This window comes from Ursus arctos, unplaced genomic scaffold (assembly GCF_023065955.2).
Source record: "Ursus arctos isolate Adak ecotype North America unplaced genomic scaffold, UrsArc2.0 scaffold_23, whole genome shotgun sequence".
NCBI classification, from domain to species: Eukaryota; Metazoa; Chordata; class Mammalia; order Carnivora; family Ursidae; genus Ursus; species Ursus arctos.
This window is the reverse complement of record NW_026622908.1, coordinates 43,307,565-43,326,926: the sequence shown is the minus strand read 5'-3', so window position 1 is coordinate 43,326,926 and position 19,362 is coordinate 43,307,565. Positions and strand designations below refer to the sequence as shown.

The 19,362-nt window shown below is 60.1% G+C and overlaps 3 protein-coding genes across 7 annotated transcripts; 1 reads left to right on the top strand and 2 right to left on the bottom strand.

Moving 5' to 3' along the window:
• Positions 1-3,084: 3,084 nt before the first annotated feature.
• On the bottom strand, positions 3,085-9,098 carry TBC1D10C (TBC1 domain family member 10C). 2 transcript variants are annotated; one of them, XM_048216091.2, is made up of 10 exons: positions 9,054-9,098; positions 8,618-8,796; positions 7,782-7,881; positions 7,462-7,569; positions 7,266-7,372; positions 6,954-7,068; positions 6,253-6,318; positions 5,942-6,131; positions 4,054-4,208; positions 3,085-3,759 (listed from the first exon to the last, which is right to left on the bottom strand). In XM_048216091.2, exons 2-10 carry the CDS (start codon positions 8,767-8,769, stop codon positions 3,412-3,414), a joined length of 1,341 nt encoding a protein of 446 aa, XP_048072048.1. In that variant the 5' UTR covers positions 8,770-8,796; positions 9,054-9,098; the 3' UTR covers positions 3,085-3,411. The 2 variants fall into 2 exon arrangements, with proteins under 2 accessions (XP_048072048.1, XP_026338851.1); XM_026483066.4 differs by lacking the exon at positions 9,054-9,098 and having other exon boundaries at positions 8,618-8,982.
• Positions 9,099-10,283: 1,185 nt separating this feature from the next.
• On the top strand, positions 10,284-13,545 carry PPP1CA (protein phosphatase 1 catalytic subunit alpha). Its single transcript, XM_026483073.4, has 7 exons — positions 10,284-10,409; positions 10,923-11,054; positions 11,214-11,444; positions 12,047-12,151; positions 12,582-12,805; positions 12,889-13,023; positions 13,098-13,545. Exons 1-7 carry the CDS (start codon positions 10,355-10,357, stop codon positions 13,206-13,208), a joined length of 993 nt encoding a protein of 330 aa, XP_026338858.1. The 5' UTR covers positions 10,284-10,354; the 3' UTR covers positions 13,209-13,545.
• RAD9A (RAD9 checkpoint clamp component A) lies at positions 13,325-19,267 on the bottom strand. 4 transcript variants are annotated; one of them, XM_026483072.4, is made up of 11 exons: positions 19,095-19,267; positions 18,932-19,002; positions 18,369-18,497; positions 17,810-17,924; positions 17,624-17,723; positions 15,922-16,031; positions 15,716-15,825; positions 15,570-15,634; positions 15,356-15,478; positions 14,384-14,588; positions 13,325-14,297 (listed from the first exon to the last, which is right to left on the bottom strand). In XM_026483072.4, exons 1-11 carry the CDS (start codon positions 19,126-19,128, stop codon positions 14,202-14,204), a joined length of 1,158 nt encoding a protein of 385 aa, XP_026338857.2. In that variant the 5' UTR covers positions 19,129-19,267; the 3' UTR covers positions 13,325-14,201. The 4 variants fall into 4 exon arrangements, with proteins under 4 accessions (XP_026338857.2, XP_026338856.2, XP_057173421.1 ...); XM_026483071.4 differs by having other exon boundaries at positions 15,570-15,825; positions 19,095-19,261; XM_057317438.1 differs by having other exon boundaries at positions 13,325-14,588; positions 19,095-19,261.
• Positions 19,268-19,362: the final 95 nt, after the last annotated feature.

Below are 19,362 nucleotides of genomic sequence, written 5' to 3'. Positions count from 1 at the left end.
CCGCTCCTCCCTCTGCCTCCGCCTGTCTATCTCTCGTGAATAAATAAACGAAATCTTTTTTAAAAAGTTAAAAACTGAAATTCAACTGAGTATACTTTAAAGATTTGATTGGCTTTATTCAACAATTCATACATTGGGCCGCACCCCATCTAGCAGATAGAAAGGCGCTCTGAGGAGCTGTGCAGAGTGAAAAGACTTGCCGAAGGAGCAAGGACAAGGAAGTTGTACGGGACAAAACAGCGGGTTGCGTTTTGCAAGGTTGCTTTCCTTTAGGGGATGGCAGACGTCTATCAGATGACCTAACTAGCGCTCCTAGGTGAGTCCTGATCCTGGTTTAAGATTCCATTTCTGGGGGCACCTGGGTGGCTCAGTGAGTTAAGTCCAATTCTTTTTTTTTTTTTTTTTTTTAAGATTTTATTTATTTATTTTAGAGAGAGAGTGCACAGGTTCAGGGGCGGAGGGAGAGAAATTTCAAGCAGACTCTGTCCTGAGCCCAATGTGGGACTCAATCCCGCGACTCCAGGACTGTGACCTGAGCCCAAGGCAGTCACTTACCCAACTGAGCAACCCAGGTGCCGGGTGGGGGAGAGGGGAGCTTTTATCTCGTTATCTGTAGGAGAAAATAGAGCTCAGAGAGCAAGAGGACATTTCCTATGCAGGAAATTTGCAGGGAGTCCAAGTCTGGCTTCTGGACGGTGTGGGGGTGGGGAACCTCTGAGGTGGGTGGCAGTGCTAGATGGAGACCGTGGGCCCTCCCCCACGACCAAGGTGGGGATCCATCTGCCCTTCCACTTTTAAAAAAAAGTTTTAATTATTTATTTATTTTTAAGTAATCTCTACACCCAACGTGGGACTCAGGCTCAACAACCCTGAGATCAAGAGTTGCATGTTCTTCCAATTGAGCCAGCCAGGGGCTCCTGTCCTTCTACTTTTCTGGTTGGCCCCCACTCCCTTCCCCTGGGCTGACCCAGGCCAATGGACATCTTTGGGTGCCATCCCAGCTTCCCTGCAGGCTGAGTGCTATCAGATACATGGCTTGCCTTCTCCGAGCCCACTTCCAAGCAGGTTTGTCGGGAGCTGGGACTGCCGGGTTTACTGAGTATAGTTGTGCAGGTTGCTCACTGCACAAAGGTACCCAGCTGAGTGGTCAATTCCCCTGTGTCACACAGAGCTGCATGTGCCTAGAGGAGAGGTGTCTTTCCCAACTAGCACACAGGTGCTGTAGGGGCTAGGATAGCCCTGTGAGGACAGTGTGTGCAGAAAAGTGTTCACATGAGGGAGCTAATTCTCTTCTGGTCTGACACCCCCACGCCCTACCCAGCTCAGGTACCCCACGTAGATGTTTGATAATGGCACCTGCCCAGAAAATGCTTCCCTGAGCAGAAAAGGCATTGATTCAGCCCTAGCTGGAAGAGTCCTGCTGGAGACCATTTGCCCCTAGGGTCTATAACCAGTGGGACCCACTGTCACCATGGTCCCCCCTCCCAGCCTCATGACAGATTCCCGGGCCTGGGGCCAAGGCTGCTGTTTTCCTGCTTCCCCACCCTTGGAGGGCGGGGAGTCTAGGAGCAGACTCCAGGGGTAGGTCCCCCCACCCTACCTGCTACAGAGCCTGAAACAGCACTCGATACAGTAAGGCTAAGGTGTTGTCTAGAAAGCACAGAGCCCTGCACAGTAGCGGCTCTGCCCCTCACCCCTCACCGTGATCGTGGGCTGGGCACTCCATTTCCCCTTTCTCTAGTGAGGCTATCAGTGCTGCCTGGGGGGGGGGCATCTGAGAAAGGGTTCTAGGAAGTGCAGGTGAGTGGGTTATTGTTAAGCTACAGGTACCTTAGTGGGGTAGGGAGGAGGGAGGGAAGGTCCCTGGAAGCTCTCTTTAACTCCCGGGCGCCCAGCTGTTGCCCCACACTCCAAGGGGCTGGGACTCAGGCTGGGGCAGGGTCGGGGGAGTGGGTGGGAGGAGAGAGCGCACCCCCAGGAGGGCAGACCTGGGTGGGTGCCCAGTTGTAGGGGACAGGTTCATGGCTGCCGATGTGGAGGCAGGGGTAAACCTGGGGTCTGCCACAGGCAGAGAGACCTTGCCAAGCTCCCTCCCCTCCTGAGCCTCAGTTTCCTCCAGGTAACTCCACAGACCTCGGTCTGGACCTCCGTGTTTCCTCCTCCAGGGGGTAGGCGCCTTGGGTACGGGATGGTCGGCCCCAGACCCAGGGCCTGGCCAGGCACACACTGAGCACCAGATGAACATGTGAGAGAGAGTGCATTGCCACAACCTGTGGCCCTGTCACCAGAACATTCCAAATCAGGGGTCTGACCAGTGGCCATGCCAGTGTTCCAGCACAGCCACTGGGACGGGCAGGTTGAATACTCCCCCGTGGAAGTGGGAGTCCAGATGCTTTCTCCCACTACTCCAGAGTCCTGCCATGACCTGCCACCCTCCCCCCTGCAGGGGAGGGCCTCCAGGGAGGCAAGGCACCCTGGAAGGGGCACTGTAGGGACTCAAGCTGGCATCAGAGCCAGCCCTGTTGCCGCGGTGATGGCTCATGTCTCAGGCACCCCAGGCACCCACAGGGGCAATTATCAAGTGTGGGAGGGAGTTTCCATGGTGGCAGTCCCGAGGGGGTGCAACCAAGGCTTTGGGAGTGGGCAAGTGCCTGCGGGACCTTTCTCCTTTGTCCCCGCACACTAGGCTTTTGTTCTCGCCTGGCTGTCTCTGACGACTGGACCAGGACCATGGTTGGGGGCACACTTGGGTTAGAGTCCCCCCGCCCTTGGGGGTCCTGAACCAAGCTGGGACGAGGGGAAGAATAAGGGATAGAACCCCACTTGCGGGCCGAGCATCCACTTGGGGAGCCTTCCTCCCACAGGGGCCAGAGCCTTACCTGCCCCCAACAGGCTGCGTGAGGCGGCTCACCATTGGCTCCTGTTGCTGGTAAACAGCTTTCAGCAGCCAATGGGCAGCCTCGGCGTATCCTGAGGGGCGGGACGAGGAGAGGCAAGGCCGTGGGGGGTGAGGGTGGGAGGGGAAGGGGCAGCGGGTCTAGAGTTGGGGGTGGAGAGCGTGCAATCCAAATCCATCCAGAGTTCTGCTAGGTCAGGCTTTATTCTAGGCTTTCCCAGGAGCCCTTTGGGGTCCCTCAGCCCAGCCAGGTCCCCTAACCCCACACTCCTTCAGCGCCGGCTTCCATGCTTGCAAGGGCCCGGGCACCAGGGCAGCTCCGTGGGAGAATGGCAGGCCTGGGCCCCTGAAACCGCATTCTGTGACCTTCCTTCATGCCTGACAGTCCCTGGGCAGGGAGCCGAGTCGCCAAATCCCAGCGGTAAATGCAGTGCCCACTGATGAGGTGGGCATCGGCCAATCGGCAGCTGGGGTTAGGGGACGCTGAGTCCATGATACCCTCCGAAGTCGAACCTTCAGAACCGAGTATCCAGGAAGGAGGCGGAGCCTCGATGAGACCTGGAGGGCCCCTCCAGAGGGGGGCCCCTGGACCGAGTCAGGAGCCCGTGGAAAGTCTTGCCTCTGGTCTGGGGCTTGCGCCGCGGCGGCCTGGGCTCTTCCGGAGGCTGCACCACTATTCGGGGCACCTCGGGCCTGGTGCCTCCCCGCACCCCTGCCAGCTGCTGGGCCTCAAAGATGGCTTGGGCTCCAGGCAGGCGGGCCTGAGGCCTGGGGGGTGGCCCGGACGTGGACTCAGGCAGCCGGGCCAGCTGGACCCGGATCTCCCGCTGCAGGTCCTGCTCAGACAGGGCCACGCTGTGCACCTGTGGGGAGTGGTTGGTACTGAGTGTGCCCAGACTGGGGGAGGGCAGGAAACCATGAGGTCCCCACAGGGCAGGCAGGACACAGCCCCAGGAAGTGGCTGAGGGACTGACAGCCAGACTCACTAAGGGAACCATAGAAAGCTACTTGAAGCCTGGGGTTTTCACATTCTCTACTGCTCAGAGGACAGGAACTGAGCCCCGGGTCTCACTCTGACTTCCTGCTGTGAGACTCAGTTTCCCCAGCTGAGCAGCAGGGGCTGGGTCGTTGCGGAAGGCAAGCAGGGGGGCACCCACCTGGGACATGAAGACCTCCTCCTGCAGCTGGGTGGGGGGGATGGCTCGTAGGGCACCGAGGGTCTCCAGGAGCCCTGGGCAGGCCAGGCGCTGTTCTGTGGTGCCCAGCGCCAGGCGCACCAGCGTCAGCCCCACGCGGAACAGCACCTTCACACCTGCGGGCCGCGGGGCTCACTCAGTGTGGGGCCAGCCCTGCCCATCCTTGCTTCTGTACCTGCACCTGCCTCCATCCAGACACCCTGTACCCTCCTGCAGCTCCGCAGCCCGACTCAGACCAGGAGCAGCGAGTGGCAGTGGCATTGCGATGAGGGGTCACTGACGAGTGTCTGCAGCCGCACACACTTCCGGGCAAAGCAGCCCGCGGGCAGCCGGGGCTACCACCGCTCACGCCTGCTCTCTGCGCCTTGGCAGCCGGTCCTTGCCAGGAAGGCCTTTCCAGCTCAGATCTGTGACCTTGTTCTAGAGAGATTCTCGCCAGAGCTCTTCACTGCTAAGCCAAGAGCACAGTGCACGTGTGCACACACCCAGGCACGCACACTCACGGGCACGCGCGGGTGGGGCCTCGGGCTGTTCCCACAGCCTCAGAATCCCTCCCGGGCAGCCTCGAATCTGGGGACCAGTGAGGCCTAGTGACAACTGTGACTTGTAACGAGATGATCACAACCACTCACGTCGTCATCATGACGGAAAGGAACCTGTGACATTGCCTGTCCTGTCCCCAGAGGAGAGGGCAAAGAGGGCCACCCTCGAGGTCTGAGGCTGGAGGGGTGGTGACACTCCGATGGCAGCTTGGACACCTGTGACCAGAGCTCTAAGGGGGCCTGGAGCCAACTGGGCATACAGCAGGTGCTCAATAAGTGTACTGATTGATTTCTACCATTTTTCAGTTGTAACTGCCAGACAACCCGTGTAGAACAGAATGCAGGTGGGTTACTGGTGAGTTAACGAGGCAGAGCCCCAAAGTCCTAAAACGTCCAGCTCAGCTCTGCGCGGACTGCCCCCACTCTTGGCCTGGCCTCTCTGGTTTCATCTCTCTCCAGACCCACACCCTCAGTCGTCTGCAGCCTGGACCCTGTGGACAGTGTCTCTCCTGGCCTCCCGGCCTCCACATGGGTCCTGTAAGTCGGCCGCCCCCACGGAGAGGCCAAAGGCATCTTGAAAACAGCACTCTCCTCCCACTGCTCCCCTAACACTCTGTCACACCCCTTGTTTTATTTTCTTCATGGCACTTACGACAATCTATAAATACCTTTTTTTTTTTAAGCTCTATGCCCAACATGGGGCTTGAACTCGCGACCCTGAGATCAAGAGTCACATGCTCCACCACTGAGCCAGCCGGGCGCCCCTATAAATATCTTGTTAATTTGGTTACTGTTGTCTCCCATCCCCACCCCCACCAGAATGTAGGTCTCGTTCACTCAGGGGGTCCCAGCGTCTACAGCCATGCGGGGCACCTGTGAGGGCTCACCAAGTGCCCCTGGGCTCCAGGGGTGAGCTCTCTTCCTCTCCCACTGGCCCCGCTCCCGCCACTGGCCGTGCCCACTGAGCCCAGTCCCCGAACAGCTCCTCTGCTGGGATCTCGCCAGTTCTGCCCCACCTCACTGGGGGGAGCCTCCCAGGCCCCAGCCTGTCCCCAGCAGAGCCTGCCCTCCCTCAGGGGGTCTCGTCACAGGGGCAGGAGTGGCCAGTCATCGCACTGGTGACATGCAGGCAGGGGCTGGGCTGTTCCCCCAGGGCCAACCCTCCCCATCGCCCTCAGCACACTCTGGCACCCACGCCCGGGGCCGGGATTGGCAGTGGCAGGTGGGGCAGAGCAGAGCTCGCGTGCTCGTCCCTGGGCACACCCCAAGGCTCCCAGCCCAGGCATCCCCTCTGGCTGCCCACTCACCCTCACTGAGGAAGGCGTCCCAGACGCGCAGCACCGTGGGGAAGGGCAGGGAGCGGGCGAAGAGGCACAGGAACCACTCGGGCAGGTAGAGCAGAGGCCCGACGCCCACCTGCTGCAGGTGCTTGTGCGCACGCGGGAGCAGCCGTCGGAGCAGAGCCATGAACACCTCGGCGTCCAGCTGCACAGCCTCCTGCAGCCACGTCCGTCAGCGCGTCCACTCTGGAAACCCAGGCTCCGCCCCTCCCCCTCCCCCGGCCCCTGCCCGCCTGCCCAGTCCCTCCTCGTGCTCCGGCCCCCTCCCAGCCTCTCACCATGTGGGGCCCGTAGTAGCCAGGGAGGTAGACCTCGCAGATCTGTACCAGGCACCAGAAGGCCTCCTGGGTGGGGGCACAGGCCATGAGTGCCCCCACCCAGGGGATCACAGAAGGAACCATAGGGTAGGGGAAAGGAGCACAGGGGCGGGCCTACGTACTCCCTGGGGTGGTGACTCTGGAGCCTGGAGCCAAACAGCCTAAACTCGGGCTCTTACCAAAAGTCTCCCCACTGCCCAGAGGCCTACTGTTGGGTTTAGGGGCTTGGAAGTCATAGGGTTCATGATGTTGAATTTCAAGAGTCACAGAGTTGGGGCTCGCTGGTCAAGGGTTGGGAGGTTCCCAAAGTTCAAGTCCTGAGCTCTTGGGGTCATTAAGATCATGGTCACAGGGCTCAGAATCAGGAGTCGTGAGGTCAAGGTGATGACGTCCAGATTCTTAGGTCACTGGGGCAGGGAGCAGGGGCCAAGGGTCCTAGGTTCCTGGAGTCAAGGTCGTTGGGCTTGAAGGTCACTGAGGTTGGTGGCCATGAGGCCCTGGGTCACTGGGACAGGATCAGAGAGTCAAGGATCCCAGGTCCCCGAGTCCAGAGTTCCTGGGGTTGGGGGGGTCATGGGTCTCAGGTACCTAAAGTCCGAGTCCCTGGGGTTGGGGGTCATGGATCCCTGGGGCTGGGGAGTCAGGGTCTCGAGGGCACTCACCTCTGGGGGCAGATGCATGAGTAGCACGGCAGCCACAGGGCCTTGGGCCTGACAGTAGCCCTGTTCGGGCCGATGCAGGGTGTAGGCCTTGAGTACCTGCAGGAGCCCCTGCTGCCTGTGCCAGAAGACCCCATCAGACGCTGGTCCTCCAGGTACCCCTTCCCCACCCTCGGGGTCTCTTCCCAGGCCTCAGCCCCCCTCGGCCTTGCTGGATCCCCTGAGATGTAAGGCTATAAAGCTGAGGTAGGGGTCCGGGCTGAAGACCCCGGAGGTTGTGGGGCTGGAGGTCCCCAGGTGTCACTGGCCGCCTACCCATGACCCTGAGGTGACACAAACATCTCGTGTAGAGGGAACTGGCGGTGCAGGTCCCTGCTGATGGTCTCCATCCACTGCGGGTCTCCAGGGGCCTCGGCCAGTTTCTGCGGGTGGGCAGGAGGGTGGGTGTGAGGGCTCAGAGTGGCGAGGAGCTCTGGAAAAGGGTGGCAGGGACCCCTGCCAACTCTGTTACCTGATAGATGTCAGGGCTGTTCTTCTGACACACGTGGGCCCCGCACAACAGGGGCCAGCACCTGGCCCGGAGAGCCGAGGGGATACCTTTCCGGCACTGCATCTTTACCTGCGGGTGAGGCCGACGGGCCCCGTTAGATCGGCCAGGCCAGCCTCCCCCGCTCCTGTTGGCAGGTCCCAGGCCCCAGCCTGTCATGGGGCAAGGGTTACTTTGGGTGGTAGGGGGAAAGGCAGGAGGTGCTGGGACACAGGAGGGGTAAATTTTGCCAGCTATGGGCAGAGGCGAAGGGGGCTGAGCCCAGAGCCCCATCCTCCCCTCACCTTCTTGTACCGGCGAGACATGGTTTTCTCCCAGTGCGAGGTCATCTCCACCCACTTCATCTCCCGCTGGCGGATAAGGTCTGCAGGAGGGTGACCTGGCCTGCGGGCACATGGCACAGGCGCAGAGGCGTTGGCTAGCTGTTACCCGGGGCCCACATCTGCCACCCTCCACGCTGCCTGGGGAAGCTCAGCTCCTGGCCGTGGAGTTCTCTGGGGAGCCCTGGGGGGTAACCTGTCACCCAGGGGTTGCCAATGGTTGTCATAGGGACAGGAAAGGACGTGGCTCTGATGTGGGCAGAAGCAGGACAGACTGAAGGGGGTGTGTAGGTGTGTGCTGGGGGAGGGACTGGTTGTCTGTCCCCCAGCATAGGAACACAGACAACTCATAAGAGAAGCGACGTGGACAGAGCTGCGGACTAGAAGTCAGGAGTCCTGAGTTCGAATCAGATTCTATCTGATCTGCTGTGTGACCTTGGGCAAATTCCTATCTGGACTTGTTTTCCTGTCTGTGTATTGGGAGAGGGGAGGGGTAGAGGTGTGGGTTCTTTGGTTTGGTTCTGGGATTATTGGGGCAGATTAAAAGGGGAAGGATATTTGGCCCCAAGGATAGATGCAGAGCCTGGGAAGCCGGGAGTAAAAGAGGCATGGGGTGGGGGGCACTCCTGCCCCAGCCGTGCCAACTTTAGGATTCCACCTGGAGCATGAAGAGGGGTGACACTGGCTGAGTCCCCAGACCCTCAGGGACCCAGTGAGGTTGAGCCTCACTCTAGAATTTAGCCCTCAGCCCCCAACCTCCATCCCAGCACCCCGCTGCCCCCCATCCCACCCCCACTTACCCTGGCTCTGCTGAGCTGCCCCCAATGAAGCCATAGCGGTCAGCCTGGCGATATGGGCCGGGCCCACTCAGCTCCGAGTCGGACCCCAAAGAGCTGGAGTCATCCTGCAGCTCCAAAGGTTGCACCAGGTCCTCCCCCAGGGCCTGGGCCATGGTGCCCCAGACCCAAGCTACCACAGGCTGTAAGATGTGGAGAAAGCCAGAGTGAGAGGCAACTTCTGGCCAGCCTGGGGCCTGGACTCCCATCCAGACGATCCCTAGCCCAGGGACCAGGCTGCAGGGTTCAGAGGGGAGAGGCTTCAAGGTATCTCACCAAGTCCCTTCTGTCCCCTCTTTTATTGGGGGTGGGGTAGGCCCTGAAGTGGCAGAAGAGCCAGGCCTCTGTAAAGAGGCCCAGCCCCAGACTCAGCCCCTGCCCCCCCCCCAGGCCAGCTTACCTCCCTGCTGCACCTCACCTCCTCCTCTCACTTCCTCCTTGCCGCAGCTTCAGCAACCCGCTGGGGGGCCCCTCCCACACTCCCCTCCCAAGAGTTGGGGGGGGTCACCCCTTCCTCTGAGGCTCTTCCGGCCTGCCCCAGCGCCCCCAGGGCCATGGACTCCTCCCCCCCCCCCCCGCCCGCCCCTCCTCTCCCCGTGGGCTGGATGGCTGCAGGCTTGGGTTCCTGCACTGGGTGTGAAGGGGCCAGGAACAACCCAAGGTACAGAGGCCAGGCCCCCTCCAGTTTTGAGGTTATCACTTGTAAAACAATTCAAAATTCCAGGGACGCAGGGGTGGCTCAGTCAGTTAAGTGTCTGCCTTTGGCTCTGGTTATGATTTCAGGGTCTTGGGATCAAGTCCTACATCTGGCTCCTTGCTCAGTGGGGAGCCTGCTTCTCCCTCTGCCGGCAGCTTCCCCTGCTTGTGCTCTCTTGCTGTCTCTCTGACAAATAAATAAATAAAATCTTTAAAAAAAAATTTAAAAATTCAAGATTCTAGTGAGAATTATGGTTTGTTTAAGATTTGCCCTTTACAAAATAATGCTTTGAATATGCATATAATGCAACATTATTATGCACTCAGCAGGTAATAATGGATCTTACAAAAAAATACTAATTTAGCGTACACCACAGTGTAGACCAGGTTGGGTTCAGAGTGCAGCAGCAGATGTCTGGGTCTGGCCAGCTGCCTGGGGGCCACCGAGACTCAGGAGGTGGAGGCCAGGTCTTGAACTAGCCCCTTGCTATCTCTGAGCCTCAGTTTCCTTTTCTGCCCTTCAAGGACTTAATCCTCAGTGGTTGGGGAATTGATTATTAATGTGCTCACATCACACTCCCGCCCAGGGTGGGAAGGGCTGGTTAGCCTTTGATACAGAAAAACAACTTCCACAGTACTTCCGGCCGCGTATTCTCGGAAAGGGACTCGGGTCACCCCTCAGGGGCGGGACCAGACTCAACCCCACCCCACCAAGCTCCACCCACCGGCCCGGCTTCATCCTAGACAGTCCAAACTCAGTCCAAGCCCCGCCCCGTCCTCCATGCCCCGCCCCCGGACCGCCGCGCCGCCACTCCCGGCGTCCAGCGGGGGCGCTAGAGCGCAGGGGCAGCGCGCGGGGCGGGGCGGCAGGCCTAGGAGGCGGGGCGGCAGGCCGGGGCGGGCTGGGGCGGGCGGAAGGAGCGCCAGGCCGGAAGGAGGCAGCGGGAGGGAGGGCGGGCGGCAGGAGCGGGCCCGGAGCTGCTGGGCCGGAGCGGCGGCGCCGCCATGTCCGACAGCGAGAAGCTCAACCTGGACTCTATCATCGGGCGCCTGCTGGAAGGTTGGCCGGGGCAGGGGAGGTCGGTGCCCGCCGCGCCCTGGCCCCCTGCCTGGCCCGGAAGTGGTGCGCGGGCGGGCCTGCCCCTCCCAGGGCCAGCTTAGACTGGGCGGGGACGGGCCTCGAGGTCCCGCGGCCACAGCCGCCCCCCCAGGCACCGGGCGCCTGGGAGGTTCTTGGGACGCTCTGGCACGGGGAGCAGCCTCCTCTCCTGGGCCTGGGGCGCACAGGTTGGCCTGTGCTCTTGGGGGTGAGGGAGAAACCTAAGAAGCCTAGCTCCACCCCTCCTAGGGGTCCTGCGCTATGGGGTGGAGTGTCGGGTGGCAGGCCCCCAGCGCACAGCAGTTCCCCCCTCGAGGGGTCCCATCCTGGGAGGCTCAGCAGCAACAGCTAGCCCTGGGCAAGGAGGGGCCCAGGAGGCCCAGGCGCCCTCAGATGTGCCCATGGGGCCACTTGTGTCGCCCACCTTCTTCCTGCCTGAGGGACCAGAGTCTTGACGCCCCATTCCGCCCCCAGTGCAGGGCTCGCGGCCTGGAAAGAATGTACAGCTAACAGAGAATGAGATCCGTGGTCTGTGCCTCAAATCACGGGAGATTTTCCTGAGCCAGCCCATTCTTCTGGAGCTGGAGGCACCCCTCAAGATCTGCGGTGAGACCCCTGCCCAGGCCCTTTTGCTTTCTGAAAGTGGCATTCCCCCCCCCCCCCGCCCCCCTAGTCCTTGCAGTGCTCCTCCCTGGATCCCAAACTTGGCCCAGGGTTCAAGTGTATCCCCTGCACCTAGCGCTGAACCGGTCCCCTGGGTCACAGGTGACATCCATGGCCAGTACTACGACCTTCTGCGGCTATTTGAGTACGGCGGCTTCCCTCCAGAGAGCAACTACCTCTTCCTGGGGGACTACGTGGACCGGGGCAAGCAGTCTTTGGAGACCATCTGCCTGCTGCTGGCCTATAAGATCAAGTACCCTGAGAACTTCTTCCTGCTCCGTGGGAACCACGAGTGTGCCAGCATCAACCGCATCTACGGCTTCTATGATGAGTGTGAGTAGGCAGAGAATCTGGGGCTGCCCAAGTCCTTAAGGGACTCCGCTATTGAGTGAGACCCTCAGGTTGGATTGGCGGTGCAGGTATTAGCATCTGACAGATACCTGCAGACTGAGATCTGTGAGGGGCGCACACCAGCTCCTGTCTCTCTGCCCTGCACTCCTGGGATGGGGCCTGGCCCTCAGGAGGGGTCTGGTGAATGGCTGCTGGCTGAAGACTGCCCCGTGTTCTAATGCAGAGCCTGCCTGATGACACTCCCCTCTGGTACATCCCTTAAGCACTTAGGATGCCTGTGTGGACTGGATTGTGCTGACCAGAAGCTGAGATAAACCAGACCTAGTCTTGGCCTGGTCTGCTCCCGGGGTGGGGGTGGGTCGTTCCAGATTGGAACTTGGGTTCCTGTGGGCTCAGCTGCTTTAGAATTCTTCTAGGAAGGCTGGTAGGCAGTGGAGTGGGGGGAGGGGGGCTTCTCTTCTTGCTGCCACTCTCTTCTCCCAGCTGTGTCTTGGCCCACAAAGTGCCCCGGAGGGCCAGAGACCCAGACTGGGTGTGAGGCAGACAGGCCTCATGAGGCCTCCTCTTGCCCCCCCCCCCCCCAGGCAAGAGACGCTACAACATTAAACTGTGGAAAACCTTTACCGACTGCTTCAACTGCCTGCCCATTGCTGCCATTGTGGACGAGAAGATCTTCTGCTGCCACGGAGGTGAGCGTGGCTTTGGGGCACATGTCGAAGGATTATCTGGGAAGGAGGAGCCCCGGGCCACATCCTGGGGGCCTCGGACGAGGCTGGTAGCTGGGGGGCTGTAGTCCCAGTCACCTGGAACAGCTCTCCCAGTTGCTTTGCATGTCACTTCTTCCAGGAAGCCCCCTACCACCCCCACTCCAGTTCTTGGTTACACTCACCCCCATTTTGGTCTTGGCATTGTGCATGGACTTTGTCTCCTTTGTTCAGAGAGCCCTGTGGTCCTCAGGGCAGAAGGTGATGACTTCTGCCTGCCTGGACTCCTGGGACTCTGGGAGAGAGCCAGGTGGTGGCAGGTGGAGGGGAGGGTGACCAGCAGAGGCTTTATGGAGCAGGGGGTGTTGGTTCTGAGGCTTGAGGAAGTGACCTGTGCCCCCCCATGCTCCCCCAGGCCTGTCCCCAGACTTGCAATCCATGGAGCAGATTCGGCGTATCATGCGGCCCACAGACGTGCCTGACCAGGGCCTGCTGTGTGACCTGCTGTGGTCTGACCCTGACAAGGACGTGCAGGGCTGGGGCGAGAATGACCGTGGTGTCTCCTTTACCTTTGGGGCTGAGGTAGTGGCCAAGTTCCTGCACAAGCACGACTTGGACCTCATCTGCCGGGCGCACCAGGTGGGCTGGCAGCTCTGGGGCTGGTGGGGGCGGGGGCTGGGTAGCCAGCACCTGCTGAGAGAACTGCCCCCCTCCTCATCTAGGTGGTGGAAGATGGCTATGAGTTCTTTGCCAAGCGGCAGCTGGTGACACTGTTCTCGGCTCCCAACTACTGTGGCGAGTTTGACAACGCGGGCGCCATGATGAGTGTGGATGAGACGCTCATGTGCTCCTTCCAGGTGGGGATGGGGAAGGAAGGGGCTTGGGACCCTATGGCTTAGCCCGTGAGCCTGACCAGCTCTGTCTCTTTTAGATCCTCAAGCCCGCTGACAAGAACAAGGGGAAATATGGGCAGTTCAGTGGCCTGAACCCTGGAGGCCGGCCCATCACCCCACCCCGCAACTCCGCCAAAGCCAAGAAGTAGCCTCCATGTGCCCGCACTCTGCCCCAGATGGTGGATTGTACAGAAATTACGTGGCCATGGGGGGTTCGCGCTGGCCCCCCAGGCCCACCTGTCACGGGGAACACGGAGCCTTGGTGTATTTTTCTTTTTTTTAATGAATCAATAGCAGCGTCCAATCCCCCAGGGCTCCTTCCGCCTGCACCTGCAGTGGTAGCGAGCAGGATCCTGGGGCTGAGGCTGCAGCTCAGGGCAAAGCAGGGCCAGATGTGGGTTTCCAGCCTTGCTTGGCCTCAGGGCTGGCAGACAGATCCTGGGGCAACCCATCTGGTCTCTTGAATAAAGGTAAAGCTGGATTCTCGCCTTGGCCTCTGTCTCCCTTGTCCCAAATACGGGGCCTGGAAGCCCTTCTGTCCAGGGCCACTTGGGAGGACAGACTTGCTGGGCATGGGGCCCCTAATCCCAGCCATAGGCTCAGGTCCACAGGGGCTTAGAATCCCAAGCCAGGGACAGACAGCATAGAGAAACCAAGAAAAAAACCTTGCTGGCCATAAGGAATCCCAGAGGTGTGCCCAGGATTTAGGAGAGGAACAGGTCATGATTGGCAAAGAAGGCAGACCAGCAGGGGCCAACAGCCCCCCTGTGATTTTTGTCTTAGGGAGGTATGCATAGGAGAGGCAGGTGTCCAGCCCTAGCCACAGGGTTGGAGCCTGGCCTAAAGGCCTACGGGGAGGGGAGTAATGGGTGAGGGACCTCCCATCAGGTGGCAGCTCAGTGCCAAGCCTGGGAACAGACAGGATTGGTTGGGAGTTGATGAGCGAACACAGGACCCAGGCTAGTCACAGATAGCCAGGAGCGACATGGAATAGCAGCAGGACCAGCACTCAGCTCCAGCACAGCCCACCTTGACCACCCACCAGGGTGGAGATCAGCCCTATCACTGGGCTGCTGCTGGGGGAAGGGGGAGGCTGTGGCTTCATCCGGTCCAGAGCCTCTGGACACAGACTTGATCTCCGCTCAGCCTTCACCCTCACTATCTTCAGCCAGCACAGGGCTGGGGCCCGGAGGGGAGTGTGCAGGGGCGAAGATGGAGCCAAAGAACAGCGAGCGGAACTGGAAGGGGAACAGAGGAAGCAGAGTGAGTTCTGGAGGCCACTCCCTCCCTGCCTCCCACCCCTGCCTCCATCTCCAGCCCTTACCTTCTTAGGGGGGGGAGTCCCAGGCTCCGTACAGGGCTCGGCTTCATTATCCTCTGAGTAGGGGTCAGGGCTACAGGGTGGCCGGAGGCCAGGGGAAAGGGGGATGGAGGGTACTGCCCGAGAGGCCTCACTGTCAGCAGTAGTTTCCATCGCGATCATGTAAGAGTCAATGTCATCATTGGCAAAGTCATCCGGGGAGGGTGTGCTGCAGGCAGGGACAGGGTGTCAGCCACAGGGAGAGAAGAGGGTACAGAGACAGGACCCTACTTCCGAGGACTCAGAGGGAGCTGTAAAAGCCTTATGACCACTGGTGATCTCTTGGCTTTATTACTTTCTCATTTAGTTGAAGGGGAAAAGATGCCGTGGTTAAGTGGCGGCTTCCTGCAGGGAGTGGACCTGGAATCCGTTTGATCAGAGTTCAGATAGGGGCCTGAGGGAAGCATCCTGGGAGCCAGTTTAGCTCAGCTGGGGTAGAGAAGCATCCAGTCCTCGGAGCTAGGCCACCTGGGGCCAAAGCCTCCGCCCTCCCAGGAGACAGAGCTGGAGAGCGCTGGGGCCCAGGGACGTGCTGGGCGGGGCGCCAGACCAAACTTCCTCTGCTTCAGCTATACTGGGCCCATCCTCCCTAGCCCACCTGCCCTTCCAGCCACCTGCTCTCCCTAGCCTCAGTCAGCCCCCTGCCTCCCGGCAGCCTGTTCCCTCCTTGGCCTGGGAAGAGGCTCAGAGGGGAGGACTCAGCCAGAGAAGGAAGCCAGCCCGACCTCAGGGACACTTCCCTGGGTGGAAGGCTCTCTGAGCACAGCTGACCAGGAAGGCTGAGCCTGCAGGGCTGGAAGGGGCTATGAGCCCCGGAGGCTGGGGCCCCACAGGAAGTGTATGTGCTGGGGGAGGTGCACAAGCTGCAGGCTGGAGGCTTGGGCCAGGGTGTAGAGGGGAGTGGGGAGGAGCAGCCAGGCGGGGGGGCAGCCTCACCCGTGAGCCTGGAGCGGGGGTGCCAGCCTGCGGAGCTCTGGGGAGTGCAGGTCCGACTCTGACAGCGTGGCCAGGACAAAGTGTCCATCCAGCAGAGAGTCCTTGACGGCAAAGATGGCTGGCCTAGGCAGATGACAGGTCCCGGACAAGGTCAGGGCCCTTCAGCTCCCGGCATCCCAGAGCCTCCCCTCCCCGACCCAAAGCTGCGAATTACCTGCCTGGTGCATCGAAGTGGACGCTGAGAGCCAAGTTTGCAGACTCCGCAAAGCTCAGGAGTCCCTGGGAGGGGAGACGCAGAACAGTGAGGCCCCGGGCAGGGCAGGGAGGACACGGTGGGGAGTGTGCTAGGGGGAGCCTCACCCGGAGTTCCTTGAGGCAGAAAGTGATGGCCACCCCTTCCTGGGCCTGCAGCTGCTGGAAATCCTCCTCCCCAATGCTCATCTCGGTCACCATGGCTTTGACAGTGCTGTCTGTGGAGGTGGGAACAGGAGGAACCTAGGCTTCTGGACCCTACCCCCTCCCACCCCAGCGCTAGCCCCGTCTAAGGCCATGTCTGGCTCTCTCACCTGCCTCCTCCTCCTGGTAGCTGCGCAGGATGACCCTGCGGCCACAGCCAATGCCCAGCGTCACTTCTGCCAGCGCAGGGGGGAAGGGCAGAACAGCCTCCCCCAGGACCCTGTGAGGGGTTACAGCATCACACCCAAGGCCCAGCCCTGCCGCCTGGCTTTGCTCTTGCGGAGCTGAGGCAGGACTGTGACACGTGTACCAGTGTCCAAGAGGACCCACCATGTGCCGGCCCTGGTATGCCCTGGGAAGGAGGACAGGGTGAGTGGGACATGGCTCCTACCCCATCCAAAGGTTTTAGGCTGCTGGGGGACAAAAGTCCACTGCAAGGGACAGGGCGGACAAGAGCAGAGCCCAGAGGACGCAACAGAAAGGATGGGCTGTTTGCACGAGGCCAAACCAGGCCGGCAGCACCTGCCCTCCCCGGGGTGGGAAAGCACACCCAGGCCATCCCTATAAACTTGGCCTTCAGAAAAGACCTTAAATCAATCTCTCAAAACACCTGGAATTTGTCTCACAACGGGGACAGGAGCAGGCATCTGCTTTTACACATACTTGAAACTGTCCATGACAAAAAAACAATTGCTCATTTAAAAAAAAATAGCACCAAAATCCAGACCAGAGGTGATACCCTTCCCTCTTTCTCTACTCAAACGGGTCCTGAGCAGCGTTATCTCAACAGAACTCAGAAAAACAGACTGTCAGGACCCAAAGGGAACTTCATTTTCTTTTTTTTTTTTAAGATTTTATTTGACACAGAGACAGCCAGCTAGAGAGGGAACACAAGCAGGGGGAGCGGGAGAGGAAGAAGAAGGCTCCTAGCGGAGAAGCCTGATGTGGGGCTCGATCCCAGGACTTCGGGATCACGCCCTGAGCCGAAGGCAGACACCTAACGACTGCACCACCCAGGCGCCCCCCACCAAAGAGAACTTCAAATTACCACACCCCATGGCTACAAAAAGAAATGAACGTGACGTTGGGCTACTCAAATGCAAGCTGCATGCACTGTAGGGTGGGAGGGGAGCCACCCCTCTCCACACTTGTCTGCTGCAGGGACCGCTGCCTCCACTGCAGTCCCCATCTCCCGGCCCGGCACAGCCCCTGGGATACTCTGATTTTCCCAGAACAGCCCCATCCCCACAGCTGCTTATTCAGGCGGCCCTCCTGGACCATGACCTCCCTGTCCGGCCTCCTTCCTCAGCCTGTGGGCTCCTCAAAGCTACAGCCCAGGCAGAGAGGAAAAGAGGAGGCCCTTGAGTGGAGAACAGTCCCAGAGAAGGATTTTGAGCCTGTGAGTCACAAAGCTAGGCTGCTCAAGCCAGACAAAGAGGACTTAAGGGCAAGCCAAAGACGTGCTTTCTAAAAGAGGAGTCAGAAGGGGTCTAAGTGACCAGAAAGCCAAGCTGGATCTTTGGGGTGGAGAACACAGGCTCCTGAAGACAGTGAGGAGCACAGAGCGATGCCCTCCTCCATTCTACCCTCTGCCCTTAAAGAGCCCGACCAGGGCCTGAGAGCAAACTGGTCTGGATGAACTCTTTGAGGTTCCTAGAAACTCTGTAGAAAAAATGAAGAAGGTGTCTTCTTAAATTGACCCTGGAAGCTCCAAAAAAAAAAAAAAAAAAAAAAAAGGCCAAAAAAAACCCACCCCCCCCCCAAAAAAAACCAAGACCCACGGCTCAGCTTGTAGCCAGAGGATACACTCACCGTGCTGGGGCACGGAGCACATGCGAGCACAAGGCTGGGTCGAAGATGGCCTGCAGGGACTCGCAGTCCTGGAAGGACAGGTTGTGAGTCTTCCTCACCCCTGGATGGGCAGACAGGTCTCAGTGGGTCTTGCTAACTTCCACCCCTCCGCCCGGGGACCCCTTGGCCAGCCCCCTGCCCACTCACCATATCTGCAGTGCAGCTGGACCACCAGGCGGCTGCTCCTGCCATTCAGTGAGATGCAGCATCTCTCCACACTCTTCTCCACCATCGCCAGTGAGCGGAAGACGGCCAGGAACGACTGAGTGGGGGAAACACATCAGCCCAGGGCTGTGCCTCCACCACCCAGTTCCCACATCCCCCGTAGGCCCTGGCCATCCCAGGCTCAGAACCGTCACACTAGGAAGGGAGCTCCCACAACAGACAGCACATTTATGCCCTTCCAGGCCTCTGTTCATGCTACTGTTACACACCTGTCTGGGACACCTTGAAAGATCTGCTTACTTTTCAAGGACCAAGGTGAATGTTACCACGCTCTCCAGGTCCCAGACAGAATCAGTCATGCTCACCATATCTCCCATTCCCCTCTGCAGTGTCTTTCCCATACCCCTCACTACATTTTACACCGGCTTGCTCCTGCATACATCCCTCTCCCCAGTTAGCATCTTCTGAATGCCCCGGGGCAGACATACTGGGGGGAGGGCAGAGGGAACACAAAGCATTGCTGATGAGGGAAGGGCCTCACCTTCATCAAGATCTTACAGCGCAGGGCTTCCTGACCAGAGGCGGCCGCCTGGTACTGCTGGAAGAAGAGTGGGGCAAAGAGGAAGCAGGCATAGGCAGAGCGAGAGGAGTTCACGGTCCGGAGAGAGAGCTGCGCCAAGAAAAGCAGGGAGAGGGAGGCGGTCAGAGGGCAGAGACAGGCCACAGGGCTTTTGCTCACACACTTGTCCTCATCTCCTCCTCCTCCACCATCGCCTGTTGAAATCCTCCCTCTCCTTCCGGCCACCGGGTCCCTTCTTCACGAAGCCTTCCCTGAGTGTCCGGCAGCAACTGCTCCCACAAGAGCCCTACACAACCGTCAGCACACTTGCCTTTTCTCCCTGGTTGCCCCCACCCACCACCAGGCACTTCAGGGAGCGCAATGGCTCTCCATTCACACACCGGCCTGGGAAGATGACAGGGCCCAAACGGACGCCCCGACAACGGGCTGCGGGGGACACACTCGGTAGACAACTCTGCCCAAAGGCATCTGACCTGACGCGAGGAGAAACTGGCTCTCGGTTGTAATCCCACCCACCCCCTCACCCCGTCTTCCAGGGGCTCCAGGTAGAGCTCGTCCCCGATGCGGGACAGGGAATGGACGGCCTTGCCGAGCACTGCGGAGAGGAGAAAAGAAACGGGGGTTAGACTGGCGTCTCCGGGGGTCCCACGTGCCCCCGCACCCCCCACCCGGTCACCTCCAACTCACCCTTCACGTTGCCGCCCGTGACCAGACACTTCATGCTGCCCCCGTCGCCGCGGCCGCGGCTGGCCTCCGAGCGAGCTGAGACTGGCGGCTGGCCCGCCCGGGGCGACCCAACCGGCCCGCGGCTTGGCTCCGGGTCTCACCCGCCGACTCTGGGGCCCGGGGTTCCCTTCCCGCGCACCGCCCCCGGAAGCCCCGCCCCCCGCCTTCTCATTGGTCCCCCCACCGGCGCTTCCGTCACGTGAGAAAAACGCTCTCCGGCTCCGCCGTC